Source organism: Sinohyriopsis cumingii, chromosome 4 (assembly GCF_028554795.1).
Source record: "Sinohyriopsis cumingii isolate HCF-2022 chromosome 4, ASM2855479v2, whole genome shotgun sequence".
Lineage (NCBI taxonomy): Eukaryota > Metazoa > Mollusca > Bivalvia > Unionida > Unionidae > Sinohyriopsis > Sinohyriopsis cumingii.
Genome location: NC_142964.1, coordinates 57,484,926 through 57,508,640, shown reverse-complemented (window position 1 = coordinate 57,508,640; position 23,715 = coordinate 57,484,926). Strand labels below are relative to the sequence as shown.

Genomic DNA, 23,715 nt, shown 5'->3' with positions numbered 1-23,715 from the left:
TCCCCCCGGACATGCCCTATTTTCATATTCTGGTCAGCTGTGGTCAAACTGCACAATGGTTAAAGATTAGTCTTAAATAAACAAGCAAGAAAGCCAGCGCGACTAATTAAAAGTTAATCCTTATCCTTGCAACTATTTTGTGAAAACGATTGGTCCTCAGCTGTAATTCAAAGAAACCATATTCTACACTATTGTGTGTTATGAAAGCACCAGCAACTGATTGACAAATAAAGGATTACCAATTTTGTTGAACTAAAGGTATCAAATTAGCCAGCCTCGTGGTACCATACATGTGGCAACTATTTTCTCCTCTTTGTATATCCAACCTTATTCCCTTATTGTCAACTTGTAAAGCATTAAATATTGTTTATTATAAAACATGCATTCTGAATTAGTTTTTTGAGGACACATATGCTGCGTGATATGTATTTTCACTCCTTCTTTTACTATAATGATGGTACTTAACATTGGTATATATAGTATAAAAATGCCAGGTGTTCACTCGTGTAAGTTTCTTTCATGGGAATAGCGCTATAGCATATGGAGTTATAGCATTTTTAGTGATCATTCTTGGGATTTATATTAATTGTGGACAAGTTTATTTTTGTGGTTTACTTTTTTTCTGGTTTATTTTTTTAATTTTTGTATTTCTTGTTGTTGTTGTAGAGTTTAACACCATTTTTCAGCACAAAATAGGCTATACATGGCGGCCAGTATAACTGGTGGAGGAAGAACCCTGGAAAACCCAGGGAAGAACCACCAACCCACGAGAAGCTACTGGCAGGTGTTCCAACGTACCCACGCTAGCTGAGCCTTGGACTCAAACCCATACAGACAGAGGTGAGATGGCAGTGATCCGTAACGGTGAGCGCTTTAGACCACTCGGCCACTCGAGGCCCCCTATTTTTTTTTTTTTTATACCTTTGTATTATTATAGAGGTAAAAGAAAAATCATTAATTTATGTGAATAATGTTTAAACTTAACATTCTATTTAGTGAAGAAGTGAATTCTTTATAGTAAAGTCATTATTTCGTCACAACAATAATTCACAGGTGATACAACAGAACATGTAGGACTTTTCTTGTTTAGAAGAAATGAAAATTGAAGGCATAATTTAATAATCGGGAGTTCACTGCGAAAATCGAAAGATATTATGAAATCGAGAGGTAGGCGTGGAACGACCCCAAAAATCGGGAGCTTTTTTCCTCCCAGTGTAAAAGTTGACAGGTATGGCGTAAGGTCACTTACATCAAGGCAAACTACAACTCGGTTTTTACAGCATTAGCATCGAACTGTATTGTTTGTTTGTTGCGTTGTTATATTGGGATTACATTTTAATGAGTTAGGTATTTACAACTTCAAAGCAAAGTAAAAACTTAATTACCAATGCACTGATATAAAATGTCCAATACAATAATGCATAAACAAACAATATTTTAGTCAAAGGAGAGAGGTAGTGTTACATCAACTCGCGACTGCTGTATTCTCATCATCATTCGATCAAATTATACACAAATCTAAATTAGGTAGAAACAATAAGAAAATAGAAAATTAAATAAATTACTTTGCAAACAAGTTATACCATTTCTTTTTAATAATCAAGCATGCCAACCTCGAGATAAGTATACATGTAACTTTAAAAAAATAAAAGTTTGCCTAAATAAATGCATTTAAAACTTACCTCGTAAATCTTGAGATGTCTCGGAGTTGTAGGTTGGCTTAGATGCAGGTAATGCAAGTTTTAGTCTTTATACTTCTTCAGTGTGGGGTTGGCTTATATGCGAACGGGTTTATATGTGAGTATATATGGTCTTTCCTGTCTGTATTACATAGACAAAGGGCAATAACTCTTGCACATTACTTCCCTTTGCATAAAAGGCAAGGCATGATAAGATTACTCTGATCTCATGAGCATAAATTTTTCATGAGACAACTCTGTTCTGGTGAGATGTCAGAGTATGCCATGTGTATTAACAATGCAACCACAATGACAGCATTTGAGGAGTCATGTCCTCTTTCACAGGTTTAACTGGAAGAAAAAGCTTTGAGCTCCATGATTTGGCTCAGGTCGCGTCAGATAATCCTTATGAACATATACCAGATCCTGTCTGAACATCTCTTCAGAGAGGTCATATGATGACCACCTGATTGCCCAATGACGGCAACCTCTTTGTGTCATAAGGACTACTAAGCCAACTGATCAAAACTGAAGGTACACTGGGTCAACAGATAGGGCAAGTAAGTCCTGAATATGCATGCCAAAATAGATTTTTTTATGAAAGAAGCTTCAGCTAAGTACTGGCTATGGGCTCAGATTTGTTTGAATTCAGCCAAGTCAGAACCCATAAAATATTCCACTAGAAAAACTGGGAATAATTTAGGATAATGCAAGTCAAAGTTGGTCAACAAGTCTGAGAACTCATTATCCACCTTAATGATGGAAAGTGTCTGTTTTGAACAAGTACAGTATGACCCCGCTATAATGCGGTAGTTGGGATCCATAGAATTCGACCGCATTATAGACCGAACCGTGTTATAAGCAACCAGGTCATTTAGCTGAAGAAAATTATGCATGTACCCAAAACAAAATTGCAAGGAGGGGGTATAGGTAATAAATGCGTGTGGTGAAATAACGTGCTTCATCAGCACAGTTACCATCTTAAATCAATGCATATTAAATGAGAAATACACCTGTAGTGAAAACAGAGAAGACATATATAATAGTTTACTTTATTTAGAGAACCACGAATTGGTACATATACTCGAATACTGTTTATATATACATGTCTAATGTATAGCATGAATAGTATCAACACCGTGTACTAACCCACGAACCTCATCATATACATTGAATCCACAATATAAGTGATTCCATAGAAAATATGCACACACACAGAGCTTTAAAATATTCAATAATTTTGTCACAGGTCATATTGGTCTGAATTCAGTGTTAAAATATAGCACAATCAAGTAACAAGTGACGAAGCACATTTACTTTTTAGTACGTCCCAAGTCAGTAAAAGTTATTTGCATTTTAAGCCGCCGTTGGTAGCATTTGTAAGCATAAACATTTTCTCTACAACAACAAAAACTTTCACGGCACAGTTAACGTTGTTCCAGTCACGCTGGAAAATGCAAAAATCCATCAGAAGCCATCACTTTCATTTAAGTTTGGTACTTCCTTTGATGAAAAGTTCTTTGTTTTATTGAAAGATTGTAGTCAGCTTTTCTTGATGAAGGGTGCATGCATTATTGAAGTCACCGCAAAAGGACAGCTTCTGAGAATCAAACAAATGCCCATTTCTTATTGCGGCGGCAACATCAAATAATTGTATTGCATGACTGAGACCAATTTTTTTCCCTCCATTTGCTGAGTATGTTTTCATAACAATTGGTGCTTCAAAGGTAATCTGTTTCCTTTGAAGTACATTTTTATAAAGGAATTGGCTGTCGTTTGGACTATTCTAGTTACTGTCCCTCCATGCCTATTGAATAAACCAATAAGCAAAATGTATTTTTTTTTTTTATTTTACATTTGTGGTAGCAGTGTGATGTTGCCTTCCACGCATGCATCTGAAAATTAACAAAGGGTCAACGGATGATAGAGACACATGTGTTCAGGTTTGATGACAGTGATTATTACAGAAAATGAGAGTCTTCTAAAGGATTTAATTCTGAGTGAAAAGAAGAGGAATTTTACATACCATCTACATACAAATGTCAGTCTTTGTAAATATATTAATTCGTGTTATAATGGAGCATGCTATAGCAGGGTCACAGTGTAGTAGTCTATAATAGTAATTGGGGACAACCTTTTTCCTCAAACAGCCTGAGAAAAAAATCAGCTACCTGTTGGATTCAGGCACTCAAAGGGATAATGTTACTGACTTCGCACCAGTCCCTGATGAAACTCCACTTTCCCTCATAAGCCTTTAGATTGGAGGGCCTTCTTGCTTGTGAAATTCCTTCCACATTCAAAGGGTTAAACTGTTTATGCTGCTGGGCTTTCTGATAAGAGCCAGGTATGAAGAAATCAGTCTGAGCAATTATCGAACACTTGGGTCTGAGGCTGTTTAAGAAGATTTGGCCTACCTGAATTTTTCTGGGTAAATCTATCACTTGACTGATGAGATCATTGATCCAGGATTTTTCCCAACAGGGAGGGGCAATCAGAAACATTTTGCACTCTATTTCTGTATACTTTTGGCACCAAGACTGTTGGGAACTAGGCAAAGGCCCAAACACCATTCCAACTGACTGAAGGGAACTGACCACCTAAGACTTGGGTTCTGGAACTTTAGAGACAAAGGTGGGCAGCTTGCGATTCAACCTGATCACAAAAAGACTGATCATTGGATGTCCCCATGGGAGACAAATCTGATGAATGACTGATGAATGGAGTTACCATTCTGCACAGAGAGTCTGGCCCTTTAAGGACTGAGAATCAGCCAAGATAGTGATTCTGCCAGAAATATTCTGATCTGGATGTCAGTGTTCTGTTGTCCATAACAACAGTGGAATTTACACAAATGCAGGCTTGTTCTAATGTGTATACCAACAGTGGAATTCCCAGAACAAAATGCCGGCTTTATTTGATACTGCCCTGTTTGAGGAGGTACTTACCACCACATTGCCAGTCATGAAGGGCACCATTTTGATGACAGCATCTCCAAATTTTAAAGGCTTTGAAGATAGCTTTCATCTCTAGGAAACTGTTGTGGAGACCTGCATCCCTCAGGAATGGAGAGAACAAAAAGGTGAGAGGGCTGGCAAAACTGATACAAAGCCCTTCCAAGACAATTTAGATCACCCACAAGCTTTGCAGAAGAAGATCAATCCAAAGAGCTTGGATTGCATGAACCTGGAATCTACTGGAAGACTGTCTTCTGACATTTGGGGACACTGGAAGCTTGAGGGAAGAGAAACGTGACCCCTTTGTATGACTGCCTCCAAGACTAATTAATGAGTTGTTTCTGTATAAAGGGTTGGGAACAAGGCTGGTTTTGGGAGTGTACAGCAAATGATCCCATATCCCTTTCTCTCCACTCATTGTGTCTTTGACTTGATTTATAAGGTGATGATGGTAGTGCAGTGAGGTGGTGGGTGAGTTCATGGGCTGACTACCTCTGCACATCTATCTTTCCACTGAACAGCAAAGGTGAACTGGATAGAGTCATTCACAAGGTTTGGGCATGGTGTGGCCAATATATATTTCCTCTACTGCTAGTTGAAAGCTATACTCTTTCCTTTCCTTAGTGGAATCTGAGAACTGAACATCACCAGGCTTATCCTCCTCCCACAACTCTGTGTGCAGGTCATCGTGGTACTGATCCAGAGCCATGTTTGGATAATACATTCCTGGAGGTACAGATGAGGATTGTGCATTGTCTCTAAGACTATCATGTTACTGTTCAAGATGGTGAAGCCAAATGCTATCTGTATCCCATGGATGTAGTTGTCAATTCAACAGGGTAAGTTGTCAAAACTGAAATCAGTCAATATTGGTCAGTACAGATGGCAGAATAGTTGACTGTGCTACCAAAGCAGACAGAGAGATCAATCAGTAAGATCCCCAGCAATGTTAACATTCCATGACTCGACTTGAAGAGGCACAGGAAGATATGTCACAGAAGCCAGTAAGGATCTAGAACTGGATGACTGGACAGCATGGTTGGTAGCTGATACAACATCAAACTGAGTTGTGGCTAGAAGGCACAACTCACTGAAGTCATGTATAAACCCCATGTGCCTCAACATACAGGCAAAATAGAACACCTGGACATGGGGTGGGTGAGGTTTTCTAGAATTGGAAGGAATCATGACTGAAATTAGATAGAAAACTCAGAAAAATTGGCCTGAAATAATCAATTCTGTCATGCTTGCTGTTCCAAGTGATGCACCTGTAACTCCAGACTCGGCATCAATGGCTGAGGATAAGACAGTTTCCTCCATTTTCCCAGACGTATATATACCCACAGGTAAAGCACATTATATCTTCAAGGGAGGGGTGGCCCTAATGGTGTCCCCAACCAGGCTGCCCAAAGACTCAGTATTAGGATGAATTCTCAGAACATCAGTAATTTCTGTACTTGATTTTTCATGTCTTTGTCTGTTGTTTTGCAGTTTTTGCTGTACTGCAGACAATGTATTATCCAACCAACTGGTACATATGCTGCAAATAGCTGGTGATGTACATTCTGTACAGGCAAGACATAAGTCATCTATGAGAGTCTCTCTTCTTGCATTCTTGCATTTAATACATTTTGTTAATCCTAAAAACCAAAGTAAGAAAAGAAAGAATAAATTAATATTTGGATGCATTAACAATGCCAAAACCCCTGTTACACAAGGGGTGACAAAATAAAAAGAACATGAGTGCAAATACAAACTACAACATGTTCTAATACAACACTGCCCTGACGAACCAAGTGGTCAAAGATCAGAGAAACTAAGTCCGCTTAAGTTAAAAGATTGAAATAATTATGGTCAAAATAAAAAAATATCTACCACCTGCAGAATCCTTAATACATCTGAAAATAAAACCCTCGATGGATGGATGAAAGTTAACACAAATTTCCAATGGATTTCAGGAAGAGATGCGTTGTCAGTTTACAGCAAAAATTTCCAACTAGCACTCCATTGGTGGCAAGAGGAGATAATAGGCAAGAGTTATTACTGAGTTGTGTCTACAAAAATTTAGAAAGGAAAAACTAAAATTTTCATCTTTTAGGAGGGCTGGATTTGGGAAGTAGTATGTGATCCAGGAATGTATCAGAAGGAGAGACAATAGTATGAATTTAATGCAGTAATCTTAAAAGAATTTTTATAAATGTTCAGAATAGTGGTTATGAAATGAACAATAAGTTTTCAGTAAATCAGAAATTTCTAGTAAATAATGAACAACCAGGCAGGGCCCTCTGAAGGTAAGATGAGGCCCATAAAAATTTGACCTAGGAAGCCCTAAGGGTCCCTTTTCTCAGACATTTGAAGAAAATCCTGAAAAATATCATCAAATAAGTACAAGACTTTCAACAGAGGTGTTATTTAATCTGCCTCTTTTATCTGTTTCTGGAAAATCTTAATTTGTTTACCTAGTAAATAAAACTTTTGATGTAATTGCAGTTTTTTATGTCACTGGTATTTTTTTATAGAAAATATGACAAATGGTCCTAAAGTGACAATTTCCACATAATGTAACTTAGCCTATGGCAAAACAGGTAAGAAAAATAAGGTGTGGATGGAATGATAATCCACTCCAGTTCCAAAGAATGTTATTGCTACATTCATAAATAACATTTGACTCTACTGTGCACTAAAAAAATTATTATTTGGGTGAATTTTGTGTGGCTAAAACTAATCATGAAATGTCCACACCAATGATGTCAGTGTCCACATCACATGTATATACATACTAGTTAACTCCCTTTACCTATATGTAAGATCCCTATATGACACCGATTAGAATGACAAAGATGGAAGGTAATTAGAGAACAGGCATTTGCAGCAGTAGATTCAAAGAAGATTAAATTATTCTAAGTTGATTTTAGCAGATACTTCCCATCTACAAGGCGTGTGAGCAATGGATAATTCTTTTGTGAGTTGTGGCAAAGAGTTGTATGCACTTATTAAGGGATGTGTACATATTATATTGAATATGGTAGTTATTTACTTCATGCAATATTCCTGTACAAACTAATACCTACTTTCATTTTAGGATACTCTCTAAACACTCGGAAAATTGCCATTTCTGCTGCAATGGTTTTTCCTGACCCTGTGGGGGCCCCTAGCAGGACATTAGAGTCGGTGTGATACAAGACATGGAAGATCTGTGTTTGGATTGGGTTAAAGTGAGTGAAATTATATAAGGTCTCCAACATAGGGTTATCCAGTGCTTTGATGGGCAGTGGCTGCAGGTCCAGAAGCTCTGAAAAGAAATTTTGAAAGTAAGGTTTTACAGAGAATAAACCTGATCTAGGAAAACTGTACCACTTTGATCTAAAATTAACACTTCACTGTAAAGGTAAATCCAGCTACTGTGCTCACATCCAAAATGAAAAATTCTTTTGTAACGATGCTGATAGCTGCCAGCACCAATAAAATAAAACTTCAACATCTCTGACACTACAACCACTAAGGACAGTAAATATAGGGATATCATTGTAAATATAGAACAAAAATGCCTGGATACCACAGTGGTAACACACCAGTTTTGCACCTCTGTAGTACTATGTTCAATCACATGATCCTGCACTTACAGGGGTCAGAAATACTACTTCACATCACTGACCGGGCTCATAAGAGTACTTCCCATTTTTATTAGAGATGGTTGCTTAACACATATAAAATATGCACATTTTAATTTTCATACAAGATTACTTCACTTGTGTAATGTTGGTTTCTCTCAAGTAGAGCTAGATGCTGGAAAGAGACTATCCGTATGGACTCACAAATGAGATACCTGCTGTTACAACTTTCCTAATGCTACAGATATTTTCGAGTAGTATTATGAATGGTATTAACATACCAAAATATATTAATGCAAACAGCATGAAAACTGGATAAATAGCTTTAATAATTCCATACCGTAGTTTGCTACATTAACATGAACTGTATGCATTCAACTCCAAGGTGCTCATAATGTTAAAACTGCCACCAGGCTGTCCCATGGTTTCTCAGTGCAACTTTCCAGCTATTACAGACATTAACTATTTTAGAATTTTGTTTTCATTATCTTGTTTTCCTAAAGAATCTTTTGATAATTATTTTCAGCAACAATAATGATTGCCAATAACAACATGTATCACTGTAGATCATGAGTGAAGATTGCTCCAGAGTCACACAGACTTTTAGCCTTGCAATATAGGGTGCCAAAAATGTATACTACAAGAGCCATGAACTTTAAAGAGTAAACTGTATGCATACTGTCTGGATTAACAGAGAGAAGAGCAATATGAATTAACTGAAGCCAGTGTAAAATAAAAATGACTTTTGTGTCCATTTTCCAAGATGTTACATCAATACATTTTGAGATGCAGCACTGGATACCATTCCCCACTGCCATTTCAAAGCAAATATAATTGTGAAGACAACCAGCAAAGTAGAACATAAACTTACCAGCACAAAAATATTATATAGTAATTTTAAATGACAGGTTAATTATTTTTGGGAGGAGGAGGATGTCTCCAAAAAATGAATCAGGTGTTAGAAGGAAACAGTACACAGACTCACAATCCAACTATCTGTCCAATACAGCCATCACGTAGTATGACCAAGCAACCCAATCAACAAAGTAACACAGCCATCACACAGTATGACGAAGCAGCCCAATCATCAAAGTAACACAGCCATCACTAAATTCTGACTAAGCAGCCCAACCACACTGGTCAACAGTGAAATCATTACTGACTTGAAAAGGCCCTAATCTGTAGTATTTTGGTGTGCCGAACACGAATATAACCGTGAAAAATTTGTATTGGCTCTCGTTTTGAAGATATTCATATACCTCATTTTCTATGTTTCACTGTGTAAATTTCTCCAGTAGACTGCAGCAACATCCGGAATAATGATGTAACATTGCATAATACCATCATGCTCACATCATCCACAGTTGATTGCATCATTTTCTGATGCAATGCAATACTAATGCCATGCGGCTGCTGAAGTAAGTTGACGTCAGCAGTGTACTATACATGTGTAGGCCTATTATACTAATGCCAGGCGGCTGCTGAAGCTGACGTAAGCAGTGTACTATATAAAGCCCAATCAGATAGGTTCAGCATTTAAAATATTTTAGACGTTGTGCGAGACAGTTCAAGCTACTGTTACATAAAACTTATTATTTTATCCATTTACGTACAATAAAGAACAGTAATGCCTCGAAAGTGTGTTAATACCGCGGACAATTTTTGCTATATTTGTGGGGAAGTGACATTTGCCAACCAGAAGAAAAGTATCAATTCTCAAGTGAAGAAGGCATATCATCTTTACTTCGGATGCAAGGTTGGTGACCAAGACAAGCCTTGGGCTCCGCATATATGCTGTGCTACATGTACAACACAGCTTTCACAGTGGTTGAATTGCAAAAGGTCATCAATGCCGTTTGCAGTCCCAATGGTGTGGAGAGAGCCAAGCAACCACCTAAATGACTGTTACTTCTGCTTGGTTCCTCCTCTTTCCGGCGGAATAACGAAGCGAAAGAAGTCGAGAATAGTCTACCCAAACATTCCGTCTGCATTGAGACCAGTTCCACATGGTGAGGGACTTCCTATTCCAGAACCTCCAGCAGAATATTCTCTTGATTCATCTGACGAAGACAAAGGTGAGTCGACCTGTTCTTCTCCTGGTCCATCAGCATGCAGTGATCCAGATTTTCACTGTGGTGCATCATCAACCCCACACAGAATAACACAGGAAGAACTAAATGACCTGATTCGTGATTTGGACTTATCAAAGAACAAGGCAGAATTGCTAGGATCAAGACTCCAACAATGGAATCTTCTAGAAGAAGATGTCACAATTACTGCATATCGAAAGCGCCACCAGCAATTGGAGCCTTTCTTCAGAAAGGAAAGTAATCTGATATTCTGTTCCGATATTGAGGGCCTCATGAATGCTTTAAAAATCACTCATGACCCACAAGAATGGAGACTATTTGTGGACTCTTCGAAACTGAGTCTCAAGGCTGTGCTTTTGCACAATGGAAACATTCTTCCATCTATTCCAGTAGCGTATGCTGTCCACATGAAAGAGACATACGATAACTTAAGGCAGCTACTGAATTCCATTGAGTATAACAAGTACAGCTGGCACCTCTGTGGTGATTTGAAGGTAGTTGCCCTTTTAATGGGACTGCAGCAAGGATATACAAAATACATGTGTTTCTTATGCGAGTGGGATAGCCGAGCAAGGGAAATGCACTACATGAGGAAGGAATGGACTCACAGGCAGAATGTAGCCATTGGAGAGAAGAATATCCAACACCCAGCTCTGGTTGAGGCTCAGAAAATCTTGCTACCACGCCTTCACATCAAACTAGGTTTGATGAAGAACTTCGTGAAAGCCATTGACCGGACTTTGCCAGCATTCCGATACCTGCATGAAAAATTCCCTCGACTCAGCGAAGCAAAGATTAAAGAGGGAGTTTTTATGGGTCCTCAGATTCGAGAGCTTTTCAAAGATGACCGGTTCAACAACTTGCTGGAAGGTGACGCGAAACAAGCATGGAATGCTTTTCGCCTAGTTTCTACAAACTTCCTCGGAAATGTTAGGGCAGAAAACTATAAGGAACTAGTAGAAGACATGTTGATGAAGTATAAGAAACTTGGCTGCAATATGTCTCTAAAGATTCACTTCCTTCATTCCCATTTGGATTTCTTTCCTAGCAACTGTGGTATTGTTAGTGATGAACACGGCGAACGTTTTCATCAAGATATCGCAACAATGGAACAAAGATACCAGGGAAAATGGTCCACTACAATGCTGGCTGACTACTGCTGGACACTCCTCAGAGATGCTCCCGAACAGCTGTACAAGAGACAGGCGAAGAAATCTAAGATGTAGTCAATGACTTGATTTTTTATAGGTAGGCTATTACAGTTGACCTTTTACTATTGGAATGCATTTCGTTATGTAAACATTAATTTCTTGCAGATTACAAAAAAACTAGAGCCAATTTTGCAATTTGACTGTCATATTCGTGTTCAGCACATAAAAATTGATAAGAATTGACTAATTTTATTTCAGTAACATGACTTTTGTAAAAATTTGTTGTCCAGTGCCATCTAACACAGCCATCACATAGTACCTGACTAAGCAGCCCAACCATCTAACACAGCCATCACATAGTACCTAACTAAGTAGTCCAACCATCTAACACAGCCATCACATAGTACCTAACTAAGTAGTCCAACCATCTAACACAGCCATCACATAGTTCCAACTAAGTAGTCCAACCATCTAACACAGCCATCACATAGTACCTAACTAAGTAGTCCAACCATCTAACACAGCCATCACATAGTTCCAACTAAGTAGTCCAACCATCTAACACAGCCATCACATAGTACCTAACTAAGTAGTCCAACCATCTAACACAGCCATCACATAGTTCCAACTAAGCATGATATTAACCTACCTCCAATCATTAATTTAAATATTAACTTATTTAAAATTCTTTAATCTAAATATTAAAACTCATTAATCTAAATATTAACTTATTTAAGATTAATTAATGCAAATATTAACTTATTTAACTGAGCTAAATATCCAGACCCTTTAATTTTCCTGATACCATAAGAGTATTTAAACTTTCTAGACATAGTTACATTTTTTAAAGCCAACAAGACAACAACAAAAATTGGAATATAACAAAGGAATTTTTTACCCATACTCATACTCAAAAACAAATGAACTATATGTAATCATTAAAAAAGTTTGAGGTGAAACTAATTCCACCTTGAATTTCGATTCCGTTCTCAGTTTTTAAAATATTTAATGATTATTCTCAATGTGTGATGTTTTTTTTAAAATAGGTTTGTAATCAAGATCACAGTGAAGTCTTCTAACTTATTATTGTTCATAAGGCTGCAAATTATAACATTCAGTGCTCAAACACAGCCGATTCACATTGGATAGGGACATAATAATTGGTGTAAGAAAAGAAAATACATGACCAGGAAAGCCTAAAACTTGACAGTAATATAAAAAAGTATGCAAAATCCATATGCATATATGTACTGGGGGCTCTAGATGGATTAAAATAAATGTGGATAGTCACAATGGTAAATGCTATTCATTAAATATCTCACATTTGTTCTATATGACAATGTTTACAGATGTCCACAGACATTCAATCCTTAGTTTTAATCCAACTTTGAATGGACCAATACAATAATCACAATTCTGTTTAAGATATGCAACTTTTCAAGTATTACCTTGCCAAATGTCGGTGAAACATAAAAGTGAGGACAATAAAGTGTGCACATGAGATAACAAGTTCAAGATTGCAACATGTTTCCCACATTATATAAAACTTGAGAGGATCAGACAATTAATTCAATTCATTCCATAGAAATTAATCTTAATATATAATAAATTTATAATAATTTCTTGACCAGACTGGCATAGAAACCAAACAAGCTTCGATACATTAAAATTATAGATTTTTTTTAAACCTTGAAAAACAGGTGTTTTACAGAATTTTCTTGCACATCATGCTGCTAAACAAAGGACTCCATAGTCTGCACCTGATTTATAGCTTTTGCACCACATATTTTGTCAGAAGGAAATTAAATACTGGATATCTAAATTAAATACTGGATAAATTAAATAATGGATATCTAAATTAAATACTGGATATCTAAATTAAATACTGGATATCTAAATTAAGATAAATATTTTCTTGTCAGTTATAGTACATAGATTTAAGTTTATGAAATTCAAAATGGAAAAAAATTAAATTCATTTACAATCCAATCGGTGCATCTCAAAATATTTGGTACTCTTTTGCTTTTTCCCACCATCAGACTGGTTCTCTGGCTGTAAAATAATTAGTGGTCCAATACCCAAAAGTCATCACAAGTCTTTGAACCTGTAAATTACTAGACTGACACTTTCTCTATTTAGCCTAGGTCTGTTACTAATAGGAATCCAGCTCTATCTTCTATGTAAACAAGCAATGGAATTGGCTCCTGTACCATACATGTATAGGTAAGTGCACAACATTAACAACTAACAAACAGAATACGTGAAGAACACTATAAATAAAACTAATTTTTCATTAGGGTTTTTGAATCATGAATAAATTTATACTAATTTTTCATTAGGGTTTTTGAATCATGAATAAATTTATACTAATTTTTCATTAGGGTTTGTGAATCATGAAAAAATTTATACTAATTTTTCATTAGGGTTTTTGAATCATGAATAAATTTATACTAATTTTTCATTAGGGTTTTTGAATCATGAATAAATTTACACTAATTTTTCATTAGGGTTTTTGAATCATGAATAAATTTATACTAATTTTTCATTAGGGTTTTTGAATCATGAATAAATTTTTACTAATTTTTCATTAGGGTTTTTGAATCATGAATAAATTTATACTAATTTTCATTAGAGTTTTTGAAACATGAATAAATTTATTTTAAATGGAAATTTTGCAAATTGCTGTAGTTTGTTTAAAATAGGATTGAGACAAATATACACCAAAACAATAGCATGGAAGTGTTCTCTATGCAAAGCAAAGATATAATATAACCTTGTTTACCTAACCTACTTCTGACCTGAACTAGCTTTGCCAAGTGTGCCAGTACACAATACAGATAATTTTTAACAATGAGGACTTTCATTAGCACACACATTATCTGGGCAGTGAAAAATAAAATTAACTTTTAATATCCAAAACATCTGATAAATGACAGTATATATAGGATAATGATTATAAAAAGTCAGTGTACCTGTGTGAGGTGGGTGTCTCTCAGGTAGAATCAGGTGTTGGAAGGAGATTGCACACATGGACTCACAGCCCAGCCATCTGTCTGACACTGCCTTCACATAGTACTGACTGGGTAGTGGCTCAAATATGGGGATGGTGAACACAAGCATCTGTGGTTCCTTGCTGTGCATCTGAGAGTAAAATTGGAATAAAACAATGGTCATGAATGGATGATTTGATCAACAATGGTCATGAATGGATGATTTCATCAACAATGGTCATGAATGGATGATTTCATCAACAATGGTCATGAATGGATGATTTGATCAACAGTCATATCATAAATTAAAGTATCTGAAGAATACTCCAACTTGCATGAGAATTATTCACTCTTACTAAGTTTTCAAAGTCTCATTGTTTTAGTTTAGTTTAGTTTGGTAATTGACAGCACAGCAACACAAATAGGCTATTTAGTGCCAAGACAACTGGAGTAAACTGCCTTGCTCAAGGACACACAATGGCAGCTAACCCAGATGAATTCAGTGGTAGGATTTTTAACTCACACCCTTTTGATCACGAGTCCAGCACACTAACCACTGAGCCACACAGCTCTCAGAGTCCTTAGAATTAGTCAATATACCAGCTTGCATGATAAGCATCCACTCTTACTGAGTGTTTAGAATCCAGAGAATCAGTCAATATATCAACCTGCATGATAAGCATCCACTCTTACTGAGTGTTTAGAATCCAGAGAATAAGTCAATACTCCAACTTGCATGAAAAGTATTCATTCTTCCTGAGTGTTCAGAATCCTGAGAACAAGTCAATACTCCATTCTGCATGAAAAGTATTCACTCTTAATGAGTGTTTAGTGTTCTTTGTGTTACATTAGCAACCTGCCTTAAAGTAGGGCTGAACTAGTTGCTTTACACTTGTTCAAAAACGAACTTTTTCCTGATAAGTCTTCGCCTAATACTATACAATTTTAAAATCATAATTATAATTTTAGGGTTCATAACTAAAACCTGTATGTGCTGTATTAAATAACTGTTTAGCTTCTTTGTTTAATTACAATAAGTACCCTTGTTTACTTACAATAAGTAACGACACATACTATTCAGTGAGAAACTAATTTTCAGAGCATAAATGTTTCTTCAATAAAACTTATCCAACCATAATACATTAGGATTACATCAACTATTTCACAAATCCCACCCTCCCACTGTCTCATTAAATCCAACCCTCATAAGCTGAAAGTCATCTGCTTATCATGATGGCAGTCAGACTAGAGTAGCGTCCCTGGTGCTAAATCTGATTTATTGTCTATTATTACTGGAGTGGATGTGCTTCTCTTTCCAGAGACATAACTGCAGGGACAGCTTGGGTGGGTGTGCCATCAAAAGATCAGGTACAAATTATCAAAGAAATATATTTCATTCTCAATCTTGGTTCTTCATCAAATTTTGTTCCCCAATTATATGCAGTGAGAACTGGTATGAGGAAGAAGGAGTTATATGCCCTTACTTCTGAGTATGCCCTCTCTGAACTACTAATTAAGGGCCTGAAAATTACAGTGGTCCAAGGTCTGGGACCAATTGCGTTTACCAGTGGACCAGTCATATTTAAGCACCACTAGTCCATAAGACCTTTAATAAGTCTTATTTGTTCCTATAAATTTGTTTCTAAATCCTTCAAACATCTGAAAAGAGCTCTTAAAGTGCACTGATACAAGCTGATGTTGATCGACAGTAAGTGACTGGTTGTGTACAATTTGACTGGAAATCTGCAAATTTAGCATGCATCCCACTGACCACAGGTCTAACCTTGATCTTCATCAATCAAACATTTGTCTGTTTTTGACCATAGCTAAAACTAAGCATCAGTAGTATTGTATGTTTGAACTGAGATTCTACAAGTTTGTTTAAGTATGGTAGATGGCACTAATCAACCTGAGGGACATCGTCTGCTACAAGACATGATGCACTGCAGGGCTTTAAACATCCCAAATAAAAAAATAAAATGGAAAATAAGATTTTAAAAATAAACATTATCGGACTTTACAGGCTCAGCAGGAAAGGGGCTGGACATGGGTTGAGTACGATGACAAGAGGCCATGGGTTGAGTATGATGGCAAGAGGTCATGGGTTGAGTATGATGACAAGAGGCCATGGGTTGAGTACAATGACAAGAGGTCATGGGTTGAGTATGATGACAAGAGGCCATAGGTTGAGTATGATGACAAGAGGCCATGAGTTGAGTATGACAAGAGGCCATGGGTTGAGTACAATGACAAGAGGCCATGGGTTGAGTATGATGACAAGAGGCCATGGGTTGAGTACAATGACAAGAGGTCATGGGTTGAGTATGATGACAAGAGGCCATGGGTTGAGTATGATGGCAAGAGGTCATGGGTTGAGTATGATGACAAGAGGCCATGGGTTGAGTACAATGACAAGAGGTCATGGGTTGAGTATGATGACAAGAGGCCATGGGTTGAGTACAATGACAAGAGGTCATGGGTTGAGTATGATGACAAGAGGCCATGGGTTGAGTATGATGACAAGAGGCCATAGGTTGAGTATGATGGCAAGAGGTCATGGGTTGAGTATGATGACAAGAGGCCATGGGTTGAGTACAATGACAAGAGGTCATGGGTTGAGTATGATGACAAGAGGCCATAGGTTGAGTATGATGGCAAGAGGTCATGGGTTGAGTATGATAACAAGAGGCCATGGGTTGAGTACAATGACAAGAGGTCATGGGTTGAGTATGATGACAAGAGGCCATGGGTTGAGTAAAATGACAAGAGGTCATTTATATTGTGTTCAGCATGTATAGCATACCCATAGTCAGTCAATCCTTCAAGTGCCTTAATCAAAGGCACATCCAATTTTACCACTGATCCATTGAAAACAAAACAAAGAGAATATTGCTTGCACCAGTCACATTACTGATAGTACATAAACATATCCGTCTCAGTCATCAAGTCCCTGATGCCCTGAGCCTTTACATAGCTCAATGAACGAGTTATTCACCATGTGAGAGGGACCAGAACTACTTCATTTCTGACCACACGAGACCACTGCACATGGGCTGCTTTTGTTTTTGAGAATGCGTGGTATTTGACAAATACTGTACACTCTGAGAAAGCATGGTATTTGACACATACTGTATACTCTGAGAAAGCATGGTATTTGACACATACTGTACACTGTGAGAAAGCATGGTATTTGACACATACTGTATACTCTGGGAAAGCATGGTATTTGACACATACTGTATACTCTGAGAAAGCATGGTATTTGACACATACTGTACACTGTGAGAAAGCATGGTATTTGACACATACTGTATACTCTGAGAAAGCATGGTATTTGACACATACTGTATACTCTGAGAAAGCATGGTGTCTGACACATACTGTATACTCTGAGAAAGCATGGTATTTGACACATACTGTACACTCTGAGAAAGCATGGTATTTAACACATACTGTATACTCTGAGAAAGCATGGTATTTGACACATACTGTATACTCTGAGAAAGCATGGTATTTGACACATACTGTATACTCTGAGAAAGCATGGTATTTGACACATACTGTACACTGTGAGAAAGCATGGTATTTGACACATCCTGATTACTCTGAGAAAGCATGGTATTTGACACATACTGTATACTCTGAGAAAGCATGGTATTTGACATATACTGTACACTCTTAGAAAGCATGGTATTTGACACATACTGTATACTCTGAGAAAGCATGGTATTTGACACATACTGTATACTCTGAGAAAGCATGGTATTTGACACATACTGTACACTCTTAGAAAGCATGGTATTTGATACATACTCTACACTCAGAGTGCCAAGACAAAGTTCATCTGAGGTTTAGCAATCTGTTAAAAAGTCAGAGTTTTCTCCAACCTTTTTTACCCCATTTTAGATACTTTGACAGTAAACGTGTTAAAATATCTAAAATGGTGCATGAAAGCTCAAAGGAAACTCAGACTCTTCCAAGTGAACTGTTACTTTTGGGGCTAATGACTGCATACAGATTGAATTTATGGGTGTTTTCTTTTCCGTTTCACTTAACGAGCTTAGAATGGCAGACATGTTCTATTTTATTTGGGTGTTTGATATCGTTCATTTTGAGAACAATTAGACCTGAAGTTTTAGTTAACTACAACACTGAGATTCAGTGAGGATCCAACAATAGAAGGCCTGTTCAGGTGATTTGGAAATTTTAAAATGTTACCATTAGTAAAACATTTCTAGCAATAAAGAAGTTGACTGAATTTTGAATTTGCATTACTTTGTTATTTTCCCTGTAAATCATTATGGTACTGCACTATATAGTAAATATTTGTATATCAAAATTTGTGGCTGGACCAATTATTAGATCACTGTAGGCTGAGTAGATAACCCATCCTGAGCTCTTCCTCCTTTGTGTAGGGAAAAGCAGGATCTCTCTCATGTGACTGGCTTGGTTCAGATCCGATACAACTTTGGAGTCCTGATGGGTTCTGCAGAAGTCCATGGGATGAAACATTCAAAGACAGTGCTGTCAAGTTAAGACAAAGAGATAATCCCTTCATGGCAATGAGAGCTGGAGCCATCATGAGAGAAATCAAATGACTATGGCAAAACTGCAGATAGCTTGGGTTGACAAACCAGGCCTATGTCTTCACTGACTCAACATGCTGTAGCTAAGGTGACTACAAAGCAGGTCATGTACCAGAGCAGAGTCATGACAGTTCTGGAACGTGATTCATTGCATGTCTTAATCAATCAAACCAGAATATATGGAAGATTCCATTTTAGACCAAGGTCCAAAGCATGGCTGTGAAATGTGAAGTTGGAAGAATGAGATGCAATCTGAGAAAGGTTGGTGATGGTCTTTCAGCAGCACACATGTGGATACTGTTATGGAAATAGAAAGTAAATGTTGAGTCACCTAGTAAGTATATCAGCACATATGAGATTGACTCCCTGATTTTTAAAACTATCAAGACCAAGTCAAGCATGAAGTCAATCGCAGAGATTTCCAACCCATGTACAAAAAAGAAGGTTTTGAAGTTTTCACATTCCCAGGATTGTGATGAATTTGTCAACAGCTGGGACTTCAGTGTCAAAGACTGGCATATGTGTCTTGTAAAATGCCACATTGAAAATGATAGGAGTCAATAATGATGCTAACAAGGTAGTGGATGTACTCAAAACATATTATGATCAGACAACATATTTAAATAAGAAAACAGAATTCCTATGGCATGGAGACATATGTCATGTAAATCCAATGTATTTAAACAAGACATATGTTATCCAGGATCTGTGGTCTTTCTTTTGACATAAGTATACAAACTTTTATATTTTTTTAAAAACTGTTTACTCTTAATTCAGTTCAAAGCACTTCAAATGTGTTAATCACAAAATAGTCTAATTATCTTGAAGAGCATTTTGTATCTGCTGTAAAACTTAAGCTTAAATTATCTTGAAAAGCATTTTGTATCTGCTTTAAAACTTAAGCTTATTTTTCTTGAAAAGCATTTTTATCTGCTGTAAAACTTAAGCTTAAATTATCTTGAAAAGCATTTTTATCAGCTGTAAAACTTAAGCTTAAATTATCTTGAAAAGCATTTTTATCTGCTGTAAAACTTAAGCATACATATCTTGAAAAGCATTTCTGATCTGCTGTAAAACTTAAGCATAATTATCTTGAAAGCATTTTTATCTGCTTTAAAACTTAAGCTTAAATTATCTTGAAAAGCATTTTTATCTGCTGTAAAACTTAAACTTAAATTATCTTGAAAAGCATTTTTATCTGCTGTAAAACTTAAGCATACCTATCTTGAAAAGCATTTTTGATCTGCTGTAAAACTTAAACTTAAATAATTTCTTAGTAACTGAAAAATGAAACAGTAAAATGTACTGTTTTGCTCACATAATAAAATTAATTTATAACTATCACAAACATATCTTTCTGTTAAACTCTTCCTCCCTCAGAATGCAACAGATCTGCATAAGACAATAAACCATAAGATGATTTGTTATGTTTTGTTTTTGTGGTTGATTAATGGCATTTTCAACACATTAATGGCTATATCATATTGAGGAAATGGGAGGCAGATATTTTTACTAACGGCACACCAAGGCTGAAAACCTGGGCTGGTCTGAGTCTGACTCTCTACAGAGTTCCTGTGGTTCCCTTATGTAAGATGAATAAGCGAACATTTAACAACTGTGAAATCCATCCAACACTGCAACTCCTTCTGTCTTTTGAATTGTGATAATGATAAAATTTTAAATAAATTGCAATGTTTTAAAAGCAGAAATAAAGAAATATGTTCAAAGAACATAAATGCTCATCACAGTGCCTGAAAATAAACTAAACATGAAGCTAGGACAGGATGGATAGACAGATAAGGGTAACACTATGTCCAACCACATTCCTGCTGGTACATGAAAAGCATGTAAGAAAATAATTACCTGTTTCTTGTGGAGCAGGAAATACTCAGAATGGTAGATATGATTGTTCTCTGGGTCCTCAACCCAGATCCAAAATGGTTCTGCTGTTCCACCATGTACCTACATTCAAACACATGTACTATTTAACCACAAAATAATGGGTGAGTTCGAATTCATATCAAACAGTCAACTTTTGTAGGTTCCATTATTCACTGATTTTAGCAGGTTTCAAATTTAAAATTCAAAATGTAATTAACGTACTGAGAGATCTGTACAATAACTGTATATGCATATATGTGGAAATAAGTTATGCGTGCAATGCTTTGTTTTGATACGCACTTAACAGTAGTGACTTTCTAAGATGCCATTATTTTGCAAAGGTTCTATAATCACACTTATCAACCAGATTTCAAATAATATTACATAAAGAGCATTATTGCGTGTATGTATGATAAGCTTTTTATGGCACATCAGCACGGTCCTGGCTATATATAGTACCAATTTAGAGTTAAATTCCAAAACTATAAACCAAAAATAGCAAAAATGTAATGTAGAAAAGGAAACAGTAGAATGTAGAATCAAACAAGATAAATAAAATGTCAAACTTATCAAACTGTAAGTGAAACAGTGAAAATAAATAAACAGTCACACTTATCATTTAACCAGGTACATTACAATCAAGAGAATAACACAGTTCTGGTCTTAGACTATCTTTTATATTTTAACACACTTATTTTTTCTATAAAAAAAAGACTGACAGGTCCACATTTTGTAAACCTGTATTTGTTGACAAGAGACATGTTAAATAACACCATATGGTTTCACAAATGGGCATGTGCTTAGTATCAAAAACAATCCAAATGTAATCACCATGGCACATATAAAAGAGAAATTATTCAAATCTTATTTATTTCATATGCAATGTCTTCTCCTGTAATATCTTATTTATAATTTACCTTGTCATCCCACCTGAAGGCTGGTTTGATGGTGAGACGGACTCGGAGAACAGTCCTTGTAATGGGCTGGATGCTGGCCTCCAATTCCAGTATTGGCAACTGATGAACACATTTCTTCACCACACTACCCATCTTCACATGGTGCAACATATGACCTGTCAAAGTTATTATCTGTAAATTCACCTTTCCGAGATATACCAATTTTTACATATTTTCAAGCTTGCTACAAATAATGAATTAAAAGATAAAAAAAAAATTTGATTCCTCTGCTCAAAGATAGGCATATCTCTATATCGAACAACTTTAAAACAGATGCTCATCTGAAAATAAGTCCCAACCCCCATTTTGTCCAATGTTTTATAATAATAATAATAATAATGAGGGCTTTGTATAGTGCCTAATCTTTAGAAGGTCTAAGTGTTTTACAACATTAGACAACATCTCTAACATAAAAAACATATATAATGATATGATTACAAAAGCAAACACCATGAAATTAGAAAACATAAAAAACATGCTGAAAATATTTAAGGTAGGAAACATTATTAGGTCTTGAAGTTTGTTCTTGCAGTCGAAATAAGTGAGTTTTAAGAGCACTCTTGAATGGGATCACTGTGTCAAATGCCTTCTTTATAAGGACAAACTAAAAATACAACTAAGGCTTAAAATATATGTCATATCACTCACTCATCATATAATCAGCATTAAAAAAACGTTTCATTCGATATTGTGTGATGTACTCCATGAGACATTTGTAACACAAACTTGCCTATTTCCTTGGAATCCATTTCCCGTAGTTTGTCAACAGTCAACTTGCGTGTCTCTAGCTTCTGCACTATCTCAGGTGACAGAATAGAAAACTGCCTAAGTGGGCTCTCAAATCCCCAAAGTCGCTTGTCGACAGTTTTACTCAGGGCAAGAAGACGGCTTGCCATGATTGGCCATCCCTTCTTAAGACAGATTTCAAAGAGTGCACGCATAATTCGGGCAGCATTCTGTAAGGAATATCAATAAATACTATGTAGATTCTATGACATGATATTTTTTGCATTGCTAGTCTCCATAAGAGTCTTTTGATAGGACCAACTAGACATCATAAGAAGTCATTTAGTGAAAGTCCCATGTCAATATGCCCATCCACTCAGAAACAGTGATTATAAGATTTTTAAGATGACAAACGTAATGGCTATATTGGGTGTTCAAGGGGAACCAATTTCAATTAGTACCAAGCAGACTTCATATGAAGTCATTTAGTGAAAACTCCATGTAAATAAGACCATCCATTGGGGAAAAATAGCAACAACAAGGTTTTCAAGATGGCCACCACGTTGGACACAGTGGATATCATATCAGCATCAGTTTCATTTAAGACCAGGAGATTTCACTCAGGAATAGCAATAATAAGATTTTCAAGATGGTGGACACATTGGCTGTCAGATAAGCATCATTTTCATTTATGACCAACATGATATGGTTGTAATGGCAGCCATAATGGAGGTCAGCTCAGCATCATTTTCACTTATGAACAAACTATACACCACATAAAGTAAACTGGTCAAAAAAAACCAAGCTGATATGGTTCTCCATTTAGAAGGAGAAACAATAATAAGATTTTCAAGATGGCTTACAGCGATACTAGATGTCTTATTAGCACTGTTTTCATTTAGACCCAAGAAGTCTTTTGGTGAAAATCCCATATTTATATCAATCCAGGAGGGGTGGCAATAGAAGATTATTAAGATGGCTGCCATGGGCATCATATTAGATATCTAATCATTACCATTTCTACTGAAGAGCAACCGGACAAAATTAAGAAGTCCTTTGGTAAAAGCCCCCAAGTTGAGATGATAATTAAT

At 36.4% G+C, this 23,715-nt stretch overlaps 1 protein-coding gene across 5 annotated transcripts in view; it reads right to left on the bottom strand.

Annotated features, from left to right (window-relative positions):
- The window catches only part of LOC149801214 (activating signal cointegrator 1 complex subunit 3-like), a 441,282-nt gene that overhangs the window by 303,110 nt on the left and 114,457 nt on the right, over positions 1-23,715 (bottom strand). For all 5 annotated transcript variants that reach the window (XM_089955269.1, XM_089955267.1, XM_089955271.1 and 2 more), the window contains exons 21-25: positions 22,629-22,854; positions 21,860-22,014; positions 20,925-21,023; positions 14,458-14,626; positions 7,705-7,925 (exon numbers count right to left, since the gene is read on the bottom strand). In XM_089955269.1, the coding sequence (XP_089811395.1) occupies positions 7,705-7,925; positions 14,458-14,626; positions 20,925-21,023; positions 21,860-22,014; positions 22,629-22,854 (870 nt within the window). The remainder of the gene's footprint in view (positions 1-7,704; positions 7,926-14,457; positions 14,627-20,924; positions 21,024-21,859; positions 22,015-22,628; positions 22,855-23,715) is intronic.